The 14,576-nt window shown below is 39.2% G+C and overlaps 1 protein-coding gene across 7 annotated transcripts in view; it reads right to left on the minus strand.

Moving 5' to 3' along the window:
* MBD5 (methyl-CpG binding domain protein 5) overlaps nt 1-14,576 on the minus strand; it is a 148,192-nt gene that overhangs the window by 38,693 nt on the left and 94,923 nt on the right. For 4 of the 7 annotated variants that reach the window (XM_075710642.1, XM_075710648.1, XM_075710641.1 and 1 more), the window contains 3 exons: nt 8,822-9,503; nt 3,910-4,012; nt 3,065-3,245 (listed from right to left, as the gene is read on the minus strand). In XM_075710642.1, the coding sequence (XP_075566757.1) occupies nt 3,065-3,245; nt 3,910-4,012; nt 8,822-8,934 (397 nt within the window). In that variant the 5' untranslated portion in view covers nt 8,935-9,503. The remainder of the gene's footprint in view (nt 1-3,064; nt 3,246-3,909; nt 4,013-8,821; nt 9,504-14,576) is intronic. The other 3 variants (XM_075710647.1, XM_075710646.1, XM_075710645.1) reach the window with 3 other exon arrangements.

The raw sequence follows: 14,576 nt of genomic DNA on the forward strand, positions 1-14,576 counted from the left end.
TTTTGCCTCGACAGAAATAACACCCGAATCACCAAGTAGGTGCTGGAACGATGCATGCTACCCTACTACATAGTGCAGCTGTATAGACCTTAACTCCGTATCCCATATAAAGACCGCAAAAATGTGGACAACTTTAAATCTTTCTCCTTCCCTTTTGTCTTTTCTTTCTAATCATCATCTCCAGTGTCCTACTCCTGAATGTTCAGCGTCACCACTTTGGCTACCGCTAGAAGAGCTGGCAGGAGGAGCAGGCTACCACTGTCACAGGGAAAAGGAGCCTCTGGCACCATCTATTGAGTACAGGAGGAACAAAGCCCAACAAGGGCTTAGACTAATTTTTCCGTGCCCTACAGAGAAAAGGGTCCTGCCCCAAATGCTGTCCCTGTTGAAGATGAAGGGGGAGCCGTGCCACACGACTTTGGCCCAGGTTTCTATTCAGCCAAGCACTTAATTGCAGAGACCTAAGCGACCGTGGCTGTGCAAGGCAGGATGCAGCTTCTCCGGCTGCTCCACATCACTCGCTGGCACCAAGGGCACCAAGTTCCACTCCTCTGAGTTAATCTGTTCCTGGGAACTGCTTTGCTAAAAAGGTGAGGACAAACATTGTATCATGTCCTGTATTACTTTACTGAATTAAGGCTTTTCCTGCAGCTTCTCAACAAGCTTTGCTTGCGGTGAAGATCCTAAATTTAAGGGGCTCTACCTTATATGTTGGTTTCAGGATAAAGGCCCTGGGGATATTTGCGTATATACACATATGAACCCCTCTACAATGGAAAAAAATCCTGTAAATCCCACTTTGGAGACTAGACTTCCCTACAAGTACAAGACCACTTTCCTTTTCTGCCCATTAATATCAGTTTTATTTAAAAAATATTTTTTTCAATGCTTTACTTTAAGAATACCATCGCAAGCAGCTCCAAGTCTGGCGGACTTTCTGCCAGTTTTGCTGCTCTGGGAATTTGTCATTCAGCTTGCAGTGCGAGCTCAGTAAAGGAAAATGAATGCATTCTTGGCATGCAGCCTCTGAATATGCAAACTTAAGCTTGAGTAATGAGCTAAAGATTTCATGTTCAAATGAATTCAGAGGTGCCTTTAAATTCCTCTACTCACAAGAACCCAACTCCCTTCTTTCCTTCAGCCTGGCCATAGGAGACAGATGGCACTGACAATCCTGCCTTCATCCTATTTGCTCAACCAGCTACATCATGACAGAAACAAACATATTACCTTTCCCAAAATACAACCAAAGTCTCATCTAGGGGACGAACCTCAAGACTGAACTGCAAAACGAAATACGTACAAGAACCCTCACCTTGAATGCTGGACCTAAGCAAATGGTCAAATATAAGTGTGCATAAATGAAAAGGCAATTTATGGGCAAATTTTCTGCTTTGCTTAGCACACAAAATTCTGATCAACAGAGAAGGTAAGACCACATAAATGTGACTTGTGTCTTTAATATTTAGCTGGTTTTACCTCCTTCACTTTACTAATTTTTTGAAAACAGAAATGTAATTTAAGTACTACTAATAAAGAATACAAAAAATTAATAAGGAAAATGCATAGTAATTTGGGAGATGCACTGTTCATTTAAAAAAAAATACACTGCAAAAACCAATTTAAACAAAGCTTGAAAATCATAAATACCTATTTGAAAATGCAAGAGCACATGAGTAGTATGAACAGCACCGGTATCTTAGCATAGTCTACGTACCTGAAATTTATTATTTACTTTATACTCTTAATATCTACTTCGAAGTCAAGCTACAGAGTGGTTAGCAATTAGCCATTACATGCTATTATTACAGCAACACAGGTGCAAAAGATCTCTCAGATTATCAAGGGCCACTTCCCAGAAGTTGCATGCATCAGAGCACATAACCATAAACGTACCCAGCTCTGCCTTAAAAGTAACCTTCACTCCTTCGTCCTAATCATTTGGATTTGTAAGACTACTTCAGAACCTTTTCTTGGAATCCTTAGAAAGTACCTAATTTTCAGTTTAAGTTTCTATGTAACTCTGCTTTTGTAGCTGTTTCTTTCAGTGCTAACTTTGTCCTTTGGCTTAAGTAGCTTTATTTTCCGGTGCTGATTCTCCCGATGCCTTTACGGACAGCAATCGCATCTCCTTTCAGCCACCATTTTGCCAGGCTGAACAAGCTAAACGCTTTTAGATGACTTTGATAAAACAGGTTTTGCAGCTCACTACGACAAGATCCTCTGCTCTAGTTCAGCTTGAGTGCCGCCAGCGAGAACGGGGGCGCAGGAAGGCAGCAAGCGTCCAGCGGCATTTGTACTTCTCTCTCGTAGAGCCACACTGATCTGCACCGTATTGCCATCTGGTACAGCTCACAGGCATCTTTCATCAGCTACTGTATCTAGGGCTTCTTTCTCAATAATTTACAGCTAATAGCTTTTTTCACTAGTCCCCAGGTGAATAACCTTACAATTAATGGGATTTGTTGCTACACCTTTTCTTTCACTCCAGGTCTCGATGATCTCCTAGCTTTTCAAGATGTTTTGATCTTCTCTTGTTTTGATAATACCTGTCAACTTCATCCGTCAACAAATTACCTCATTTGTTGTTGATATGGATAATTAAAATGCTAATCCAGCTTGGTCCCCCAAAATAATCCTTGAGAAATTACAGCGGAGATCTTCTCTTGCTACATATTCTGCCTTGCAATACAATTTCCCATTTAGCCAAGTCCTTAGCCACATTCTAATCCCTTTATAATCACTTTATTCTCCTTCTCTAATTTCCCATGTGACAGAATATCAGACATATTACTACAGTTCCAAAAGATGAGAGCTAAAGTATTTTCTTTGTCTAGAACAATCTGATATCTTTTCCAAGAAAATCACGCTCTTAGTCTGGGATGACCTGCTTTTTAGACTCAGTTTCTATCTACCTACATCTCTCTAATTACTACCTCCATTTTTCCTTTAATCTGTTTACTCTTACACTCACAGATATGTAAGACTTTTGGGGGTGTTTTTGTATAGTAATTATATATATTTAAAATTAGGTAATTAAATGATTCTGCATCATTTTACTCACTTGTTCCACCACCAGGACTAGTTAGAACTAGTGAAGGATGTGGTGCTTCCATGCTTTTATGAAGTGTAGCCACAGCAATAATTTTCCTTTTATGTATGCATAGTTTGGTGACATCTTCGTCCGCTTTAACATCTTCAGCAGTTCTCTGCTTCACAGCAGCTCCAGGATCAAAATTAAAGACCTGAGAGTAAAAATCCCAACATTTGAAATAATCATGACAGGCAGCAAACTTACCAAATATACCTAAAGCAGAAATTTTACAGAAAATTACATCTGCCTCTGTTCTTTAGAGGTAGCTGGCTGCTCCTACATTGCCCAAGAGATAACCTTTACAGTACGTTTGGAAATTATAAATAGTGAATATATTTGTAATAAGTAAACAGCCATGGAAGTTGTCATCTAGCAAGAGAACTTTAACACCCCACAGTCTAAAGGCTAGGGAAAAAAAAAGGAAAAAGGACTGCATGTGTTTGAGACTGCTCTGTGATTAAGAGGAAAACTTACAATTTGTGTATAGACGATAAAATTGTGAAGCTGATACTGAAGCTATCATGTAAGTCAGCGTCTCATTCTGATTCTCACATGTTAACACGACGCTGTCAATGGTAGGTTTCCAATTTAATAGGAAAATATTAGAACACCATAAAACCCAAGTCAGATCTTTTCCATGAGGGGAGAAGGCAGAAGGGAGACTCATTTTGTATTTTACGGAGAATCTTTGGGTGTATGCCACTTATCTCATTTTATATATATGTTCTGAACAGAGATTAAGCCATGGCATAGCACATCAGCTGACATAACTGATAAGGATTATAGCAGAGATCCAAAATGATGCTTTTCTTTACCTTGGGAAGAACAAGAGGACATTCTAGGCCACACTTGCACGTTCCATCAGTCAGCAAGTAAGTCTTCACCTGCTCCAAGCAGGATAATAAAGACCCACTGGGACTGTAAAGGAAAAGAAATGATGAATACAAGCTATTTGATAGGTCATGACTTCTATCTACCATTCTAACAGCTCACATAGAGAGCGTTTAAAATAACACAGCTAAGATTTCATATTTTGTTTCCTAGTACTTCTTGCTTTTAGTCAAGAACTGAGATGACACTTCTCAAAAACAGCCCCCAAAAAACATTTTAAAGGAAGATTTTACTATAGAAAAACAAACACAGCAAGTGCAGAGAAAAGAAAGTAACTGAGATTATTGACATTTACTGTTCACATCACGATCCTGCTTGAAAGCCTTAAGAACACTAAGATTATTTTTCTCCCTCCTCTCTCCTATAAAGTGTAACACACGGGCGGAGTGCGGTCCCCATGGACCTCCTCCCCCTCCATCACACCACTGCGGTTCCATGCAGGCCTGAGTGGCATTGGTACTTTTTAGGACTGGGACCTAGTTTAAAAAGAAAAAAACACAAAAGTGTGTTTCGAGAAGTACAAGAAGACCCGTACAGAAAAGGGGGAACAGTAATAGAAGTGTTGCAGCCGGGTCTCTCAGTTGCATAAGCAGTTTGGTTTCATTCAGCTAACATTTCAACCCTCTCACTGAAAGTCAGAAATATTACACCAAGAAGCCAGTCCAGTGAGTTTCTGATAAAACTGCACTTGGATTTCTCTAACTCCCACCAGAAAATCATTATCTCCATATCCAAAAATAGGACATTGGAAATTCTGTTACAGCAAAATCACTAATTCATAAGATGAAAAAAGTTCTCATGCCACAAGCCTCTAACTTCCAGATTGCTCTTTATTACTTAGCCATCTAAACTGTTTATCAGGGAAAGAATACAATAATTTAGGAGGACTGGCTAAAACACTGGTTCTTAATGGCAGCTGCAAATAACCCTTATTTTAACAAAAACAACTTAGGTGGAATAGTTCAGATCGTGAAAACAGCCAAGAGTCCAAATTCCAAATTATGACAAACTTTCATACTTAAAACCCAATGTATAAACACCTAATTCTGCACAAGAACTCAGTCACACATACAGCAACATCTGCAAGTGACATTTAACGCTACGCTGACAGTTTAAATAAGTAATTTATTTGCCAGACTTGCTGTGAAATAATTATTTTAGAGAGAAGTGCCCAGGTGGACTATGTGTAACAGCGACAGTTCTGAGGGTAAGCAAGACGAAAGAGCCACCTAAAAATAATGGTACGGGTATGAAGTGATAGATAGGTCAGAAAGCCAAACTTTCCCTGTCTTAAATTGAAATACTTGGGGAGCAGGGGGAAATGGCTCTTTATTTTTAGGTATTTATTTATTTAAATTTCAGCTATAGGCTGGTTAAACCACTACTTTATGGTGTGGATGCTACCGTTACCACATTTTAACTCGGTGACTATCACTTGTTCTCTACTTTGGCTCCGCATCTCCAGCGCTGGCCGATCGCTTTGGACTTTCCCAAACCTGTCCTGACTACGCACACGGGAGCGACTGCTCACCCCAGGCGAGGTCGACACTTGAAGATGTTAACAGCTTCCCACGGGAGAAACTCAGGCTGACATTTGCTCTACGCTATCCCATCTACGTGCAAAATCTCTACGGACACCTTCTATGACGCTTAAAGAGTTTGCATTAAATGGCATCCCTGGGAATACGCTCTGGAGTCAGGATCATAGAATCATGGAATCGTTTAGGTTGGAAAAGACCTTCAAGATCATCTAGTCCATTTTATTTGCATTGGCAAAAAAGGCCTTCTGAGCAGCAAGAGTAACGCTATACCATCAGAGTTCATTTTTTCCCTATTTCTAGAATAAACCAGTTTTAAATAACCTTTCTTGGTGCGCAGTTTGCCTGGGGAATCTGGGCACAGACATCCAGGTGAGGCACAAGGAGATCCTGGAGCCTGGGAACGGCAGACCTGTAAGGCACATACGCACTGCGCCGACGATCAGTGGGTGTAAAGGAAGGTCTGGATACTCATGCTTACCGGGAGTGCACAGACCAGTTCACATATATGCATGGTTATTTGTCCACAAGAAACAACAAAAATAAAAAAGGGCCAATTTTTCTGTTTCTGCCTTGTTCCTGGGCAGACCTATGTAACTGCAAAGTATCTTTTGTGTGTACAGATTTTCTCGCACTTCTCTATCGCAAAGGATAATCAGCAGCTTCCTTTGTAAGAAACTACCAGGTATTTTTTCCATCACTGAGGTCATCCAGAGGTTTTTGGACCCCAAAGAAACAAGAAAGAGCAAATTATAAAATATATTAGGATCTGTTACTGACAGTTCTGAAATCTTTTCCTATTATTAAAGAGCTTTTCTCAGATTATTCCACTGATGACTAAGCTGAAGAAGAGACCTAGGTCCTACTTTAAGGCTGTAGTACTGTTTCACCAAGAAAAGCACTGAGACTCAACTCAGGGCTTTTACCAGGTAATAAAAACCAGTTAATTAATAGATTTAATCCAAAGCAGCTGTAGACAGTTGACAGAAAAGCATGCATGCTTTATATGGAAGCACAAACAGAATGAGTCCTTATTCAGCTGGGATCATCTATTGTAGTTAAATCATGTCAGATCTTAATATATACAGTAATTTTCCCTTGGATAGCTTTTGAGTCAATATTGTTTGACCTTTCATTCTCTCAGTAAATGCTGTGCATATTTTCAGGGTGGGTGCTCCTTCAGAAGAGCAGTGCAACACTAGAGCAGGTTACCCACAGCGATTGTGGAAACTCAATCCTTGAAGATGCTGCTGGTGAAACCAAGAGCTGACCTGACCGAGTGCTGTGGCTGCTCTACATCAAGCAGGAGGTTGGAATATTTGACTTCCATCTTTTCCAACCAACATGTCCTACCCTGTGCCTTTCACCAAATAAGAATGTAAGAGCCACGGGCCATACCGACTGCGTTGTCTAGCATTCCCTTTCATTGGAATGGCTTAGAGAAGGCAATCAGAAAATTAACCATTGGATTAAAGAGAAAAAAAATACATGGGCAAAACTTGGGAAGAGGGCAGAAATAATACAAGCCTCCCCAAGCTGAAAAAGGCAACAGGTAAACTTGATTAATAGGGTCAACTAGAATAAAAAGTGTTTTGCGTAAAGCAATTCAGAACGGAAATATTAAGAAAGTCCTCCTGAACAAAGAGAACATATATAAAAAGAGGACAGAAAAGCAAATAACTGTCAGAATTATGCCAACATTTACTCGTTTATAAACATGAAAGACACATACTTGAAGAAGCAGCACCAGCTTCGTGGCCTGCTTCTTACAGCCGTATAAAATGAAACTCAAAAGCAGGTAAGATCATCAGGTATATATAAAATACCGAAGCATTACATGCTCTGATGCCTGGATATAGAGATGACAAGAAAAAAACCCCAACAACCCCCAACTTTTTCTTTCTCATTGATTTTTAACTAAGGCAGAGGCCCAGTAAATTATAGCTGTAATGAGAAATACAAGGGGAAAGCGATTTATCTTTGACATGCGTGTCACTAACATGGATTTTGTTTGATTCTGCTAATTGAGAATACAAACAAGAAATCCTGGAATGCATTTGATCTTTTATGGTAGTTTAGTGTAAAATTGGAGTATGCTTTGACTCATTAAAGAATTTTGTATTGGTAATACATAAAATGTTGTGAAGAAGTGGTTATTTTAATCACAGAGCAGCAGAATAAGATTAAGCAAATAACAGACTGATAATCATTTAGACTTCTGTGATGTTAAAACTGATGCACCCATATTTTTTTAAAGCTAACTTTGCTCTTTTTTCCAATAACATTTAATTCCTAGTCTGTTTGTCTGAACGCATTCATTTAATAGTAATTTCAATACATTTCTTTGTGACTGTTCCAGGGTGAAGCAAAAAAATCCAATAAGCTAACAAAGTACAAAAATAAAATACCTAAAAGTTTGGGTTTAGGCTTGTGTTCCTGTTTTTTTCTACATGAGAAAAGCGAGGACTCTGAGGAATTAAATCCTGCTGGAGAACGTCAGTGATACTGAACGCAGAACCTTTGTGGGGCATGCAAAACCTGATGTTTTCTGCAGCTACTAAGTAGTTCCACCACTTAAATTTCTTTTCAAAAGACAGTAGGTAAAACACGAAAGTATAATGGAGATCTGGAACATAAACCCAGAAAAGACTTAGGGAAGAAGAGCTACAGAATGTCAGGATAAAGTTGCACGGCACTGCAGGAACTGGGCTGAAGACTTGTTGCTGACAGAAGAAGAAAGTCCCACTCTACCCTGCCTGCCATGAACTGTTGGCATGCCTGAGCGCTGCTTTGAACTCGACCAGCAAAGGCTCTTATAAAAAACCCGTGTTGGTGCAAGGAAAAGGCAATGCCTACGCACCTGGGAGGAGGCAAAAGACAGCAGAGATTTCTCATCATCTCAGGTGTGGCATATAACTGAACCCCTGCTTAGCTTAATTGTAAAAGGTTTGAGTAATAAAGATATTAAATAAGGTTAAATCTGCTACTGCTCAGCTTTAAAATCCGTATCACAATAATAAGTGATAAAGAACTATTCATGCCCAAAGCAAAACGTATAGTAAGGATTATCAAATTTTCAAGACCAAGCAATATTAGATTTGAGAGTACATTAAGGGCATGCAAATGGCACAACTGACATAAGTGGACTCCACTAATACCAGCAGAAAAAATGATCTTGCACTTCCAAAAGAACAAGCCCTTCAAGTTTTTGAGTACAAAAGATGAGTCACTGATTTACCAGACGTTCTGGCAAGACTACAACGAAAACAAAGCCGGTAACCGCCTCAGATAACCTTACCTGATATAGAGCACTCCACTTTGGTCCACCCGTCGCTGCCAACCAACGGGAACTTGCACTGCTGGTGGCCCTCCATCCGTGTCCCCTCCGTCACACTCCTTTCCACCATTCATTTTTCTGTTTCTGTTTATGAGTCTTCAAAGATATCAACAGTAAGATGATATCCTTTTACTACATGTCATCATGGCCTCCCAAAGAAGGCCATTCAGTACACTTTTCCCCAAATTGTACAAAGTGCATTGGGAGGCTCCAGCTCAGTTTGAAACCAAGTCCTTAAAAGTGGCCATTTTTGTTAATGAGTCAGTTTCCCATTATAATCCACATTAAATATGCAATGTTTAACTCCTTATATATTCATAAGGATGAACTATATAGATAAAAATTAGTGCTTCCAACTTGGGAAAATCATAATTCACCAATCCTTTGTTACCTGTCAGAAAGGAGAATGGGGTAAAGGAGAATTTCTAGTTCAACAGCATGGCTCCAAGCTTGATGACTGTCTAAGATAACTTGTATTTTGTGAAAGCTCGTCTCATTTTTATAAATATGAGTCAGATCTAATACCTCCAGGTATTATACCCTTTATATGCCACATTCTTTTTGTTTTCTTTTTATCTTCCGTTCATTATCCAAGTTGTCTTCTTGAGTTTCTTTCGTGACTCCCTGGCTCCAATAAAACAGCCTGAAAAATACAGATATAGAAAACACATGAGCCATTTTCTGAAGTCTTTCAGCCCAGTTCAGTAACTCATAAACATGTATACAGCTGCATCCATTTAAAAAGCTTAGAATCAAAATTTTAAATGTCAATGGAACCATCAAAATAAGGCTTAGGGTAAATATAATCCCGCTAGCATATTCTATTTATATGCGGATGCAACGGAGCTACGTCTTAAAAGCTACGAGAGTGCAACTGTTATTAAACAGTTAATGTACAGTTTGGGTGAACTAGGGGATGTATCTTTTAACTGAATAGTTTCACACATGCTTCTATTCAGAATTATCAACAGATGACTAATTAATGCCCTTTAAAAATTGTTTATGAAACTGAATGAATGTAATGTGAAGGAAGCTGCTTCTAGGGTTGATAATATCCATAAAAATGGAAAAACCCTGCACTTAGACTAAATTAAAATAATCATTTCTTACAAGAAAATTGTGTAATAAAAAGGGAAAAGCCAGCACCAGTGCACTGCTCTCAGAATACCTATGAAACAATTTGAACATCGTAAGTAATAGTTTCCCCCCATACGATTATACTGATGAGCAAATCTTCACAAAAGAAGTTCAGAATAACTGGGTTATTCCCCCAGAACAGTTTTTTAAGTTGACCAGGTGAGACTTAACTCGTTGAGATTGGACGTTTTATTCACGTGAGACAAACACGGAATATGCGATTAAAATAGTAAGTATGTCAGAAAAAACAACAATCCTAGAACTCAAATGTAAGATGGCACCAATGACTCTTGTACTAACGACGCTACTGTACTAACGAAGGTTTTATTTGGAATCGTGTGTCAATTCTGTCTTATTCCTAATACTAATGTTATGCTAACACTTTAAAACATAGATAATGTTACTATAGCTCTGACTGATTTTAATAAGAAAAGGTTTTTTGAGACAGTAATGGAACATAAAGTCTTAGGATCCTACAACATTGCTACAACAACAGTACCAACACCACATGCCATCTGTATTTAACAGGAACAACAGCTCCTTCCTTCAAGACCACTAAAGGAAGACTACAGAGGCATAAATATAGTCCTCGAAAATACTCCCTTAAGTACCCTTACGCAGTACATTCTCTTTAGATGTGCTACGTATAAATGTAAAGTTCAGAATGCTACATAAAGAAAGAAAATAGCCATGGTATTTACAAGAAGGATGTGGACTGGAAAGGAGCCGGCCGGCCGTACCCCCTTGACTAAGGTGCTCAAATCTGAAGAGTAGAGTGTGATTTTTCAGAATAAAGAGGGCGATTTTCTGCAGGACAAAGCCTTCTAGAATAGCCTGGCACCATTCTGCAGGGATCTGTTTCAACTTTCCTATACTCTGGAGCATTCCAATAGGATGTAATCCCTGGCTGGCCAAAATTGGGGAAGGGGTGAGGAGCCTATGATGAGATCCTGCTCACTGACAGTGGAGAGGTGACCGAGCCCCAGCCAGCGAAGGTTAGCGTGAACGTCACATCAGACACCTCTCCATCTCTCACATGAAAACAATCTATCCTTTAATCTCTAAATCTGGTACATAGAAATAGGATTTGGAGTGCACTTGGCAACAGTTCAAGACTCTCTCAGGTTTTCAGTTTAGAAGTTTCGGCGTTTGATTGGTTTTATCCTGATTGAGAAGGTAGCAGATGACGTTTCATCAAAACCAAGGCACAATTTACCTTCAAGTTTCAGTGTTATTGCTGAATGCTGCGTTGGCATTTTTATTACAGGTCCCATGTAAGACTAAAATAGGTAAATAATTCCCCTATTATTTTTAATGAGAATTAACTTTCTGTAATACAGTAAAATCAGAGTCAGAAAATACATATTTAAAATACTGGAAGCGCATAGCGCAGAGAAGGTCGCTCATCTGTTAGCCCAGGCTTGCTGTGGCTCACGTTGCTATTTAGGGCAATTGCACTGGATCCATTACGAGAAAATAATAGCCATCAATTCCTTTTTTGCACAAGCAGCAAGAGACACTTTGAAGTAACCTTATATTTCTACTGGTTCTGCAATGCTCTGCCTCAGCTAGCATCCCGTTCCATCACCACCGTAATGCTTATCATCATCTAATCAGATAAACCGTTTTTCTGTACTGCACATAGCTTGAAATAGTACTAAAAGGGGCAAAGGAATTCACTTAGCTGCTTCATCTGTGGAAAATACTTCAATACTTTTACTCAGTACAGTGAATTGGAATAAAATGGCTGCTTCAGTTGTATGCCTTCGGTCAAAGTTTATTGTTTGTATGACTTTTGCTTGAGAAACTAGAGACTAAAGAAGTGTAAACTAACACAAGGATCTGAGTGATGTAAAAAATAAAAATTAATCAGAGCACAGGTATGATGATCCATTTTCCATTCCACCCCACGTACAAAAACACTTCAACCACCACACTCACCCCAAGCAGAAATCAGTGAACAATGCTATTCACATCACTAAGTTTGAGCTTTTATCTCATAATTTACTGGGCTCGTCTGCAAGTTGGGGTCTGCGAGGACACACCGACGTGCCTGTGTGCAACAAATTACACAAAAGAGGGCTAAGGCTCCTGGAAAGCTGCTTAGTACACGGCTGATCAGTGTGTAACTAGCCATGTTTTATGTGTTTATAGGAAAACGCTCACGGAAGTGAGATTTTTGCACTAAATCCCAACACAGTTCTGTGCACGTTTCCACAAACTGCAGGCAATAAAATACCCGGTACACAGTGTAACCGTTGCGCATTTCTATCGGGTATGAATGGCAAAAGTAAGAGGTTGCCATCAATGTTTTGGTACGGGAAGCCTTCACTAAACTGCACGTGCAGAGTCAGTATTCTATTTAACTGCCTAAAACCATAGGAAAAAAAAAATTAGTACAGGTGTCTGCAAGAAGAGTTAAACCTCTCCAACCTGGTTCAACAGAGGACACGCTTTGCATTTCCCCAAGAACCAGTTATCAGCCAAAGAAAATGGAGCTAAGGAAGACAGCAGAGAAAAAGAGGATGAGAGTCACTTAAACCGGGCTGGGTCTGGCTTTTTTTCACCCTACCGCTAGCACAGGCTGGTTTTATAATACATTTTATACAATAAAGGCAGCCTAGACGAGAAGCTGCAAGTTTAAAGGGACAACTGAGGGGGACAACGGCACCGCTCCATTAGGTTTGGCAAACTGCTCTGTGATTGAAAAAAGACACTGAACTCCCAAGAGGGACCAGCCTGACCGTGGCTGGCTCTGACACACACAGCATCCATTTGACTACCCAAAGCTTTACATTTCTTCCCAGTCCAGAATCTTCCAACTCGATGGCAGAAAAATCCCGTCCCTTTTGATGTACCACTTTCGCCTTCTCCACCAAAGTATTCAAAGTGAAGTACTTTGGATTGGGTTAGAAAGTATTCGGATTTTGGACCAAATCCAAAGTATTTTGGACACTGGATTCTATCCAAAAGCCTGATTTTCATCAACCCATGTAATAAATACCTCTTCTCTGTAATCTCATAACAACTCCAGACAACTCATGTTATCTCACCACGAGTAATACAACTTTCCACATCTAAATCAATTACTTCTTTTTTCTGTGCGCCAAGACATGCTGTTTAGATTTGTTTTGCAGTCCAGTTTCATTACAATATGCTTAAAAAATATTTCATTGGAGAACTATGCAAAACTACACTGAATTGTTTCCCCCCCTTTAGCCCTCTGAAGCCCCTCCCCCCATGGAAAATTTCTCCTTAATTTTCATATGCTGAAAAGTATGTTTTCAATTTTTAGTGCAACTGTCTCACTTTTTGAAATGTTGCAGTTTAAGAAGCCTCTGCACACTCAGCTGTTAATGTTTAACAATTTTTTAGTCAAGTGGCGAAATAAAGAACTTGGTACAAAGTAAAAAGAAAATTGGATACTAATAGTCTGGATTCAGATCTATCACATCTGATATGAATACCAATGTAACATTTCTTTTATTAGTCAGTGGACATAAAGCCAGTTAAGACAAATTTTGACAGTCTAATATTGCAAAGACGCTCCAGGACTTTTTTCTTACATGAACTTCTAAGTGTGCCTAACAATTCCGTGTATCACGGAGAAAGGCTACTGCAAGGTCTGTGATCAACGGCTGCCTCTCTGATGCACAAAACCCAGTGCTTGCTTATGGAATGACCAAATTTGGGGTATAAAGTTTTGCAACCACTTAGAACGTACCCAAAACACTGCTTATAGATACAAATTGCAATCTCACTGCCCAGGCTTCCCTTTCTATCACAGAAAAACCTACAAAATACATTCGGAAATAGAAACGCCCTCAAATCACGGTCTTGGGGTTTTAGAACTAACAGGAAGTTTTAGCTTCTTAAAAAAGCATTATTTTCAAACCAGGCAAAGTTAAAATGAGTTTTTATTTAGTTACTGCTTGCACATTATTAATCTGTTTAAGTCTATCAAAGCAATTAGTTAGGATTCTCCTGTATCATCTAATTAGGTACAAATGTTGCATCACTTTTGGGGAATGCCTTTCGAATTTGAAAAGCAGCATTCTCTTGAGTAATTAGATTGGCATTGAACACTTTATGAAGCCCTGTTTTTCGGTGAGTTATTCAACAAACAAATGTGCCTGAAGTATAAAGGAAATCTTCCCTCCTTCATCTTATCTCATTGTACTGGTATCCAGGTATACGTGAAACACTCTGGCCTTTGGTTTGAGAAAGACATCTTTGTCTTACTCGTAAACACGGAGTATCAAGAATACATTGCAGCAACCAGAAAATTGATCTGCACTGAATGATAACTAAAATGATAAATTTGCCCTAGTGTCGAATCAGTTTGTACTAGTCCAACTACCTTTGGTATTAAATTATTTTGAAGTACATAAAGGACAGTTTTATTATGTACTATAACAAGGCTTATGGGTTCCTAATTTATACAACTTTTGACGCTGTGGAACTTTTTAGGATCAGAAGACCCCAATTTAACCACTCTATAAAATGATAGCTATTTGGATGAATTCATTCATAAATAGCAAAAATTGCAAGAGTCCAGGCCACTGTACCTACCTCTACA

The sequence above is a fragment of the Pelecanus crispus genome, chromosome 5, assembly GCF_030463565.1.
Source record: "Pelecanus crispus isolate bPelCri1 chromosome 5, bPelCri1.pri, whole genome shotgun sequence".
Taxonomy (NCBI): Eukaryota; Metazoa; Chordata; class Aves; order Pelecaniformes; family Pelecanidae; genus Pelecanus; species Pelecanus crispus.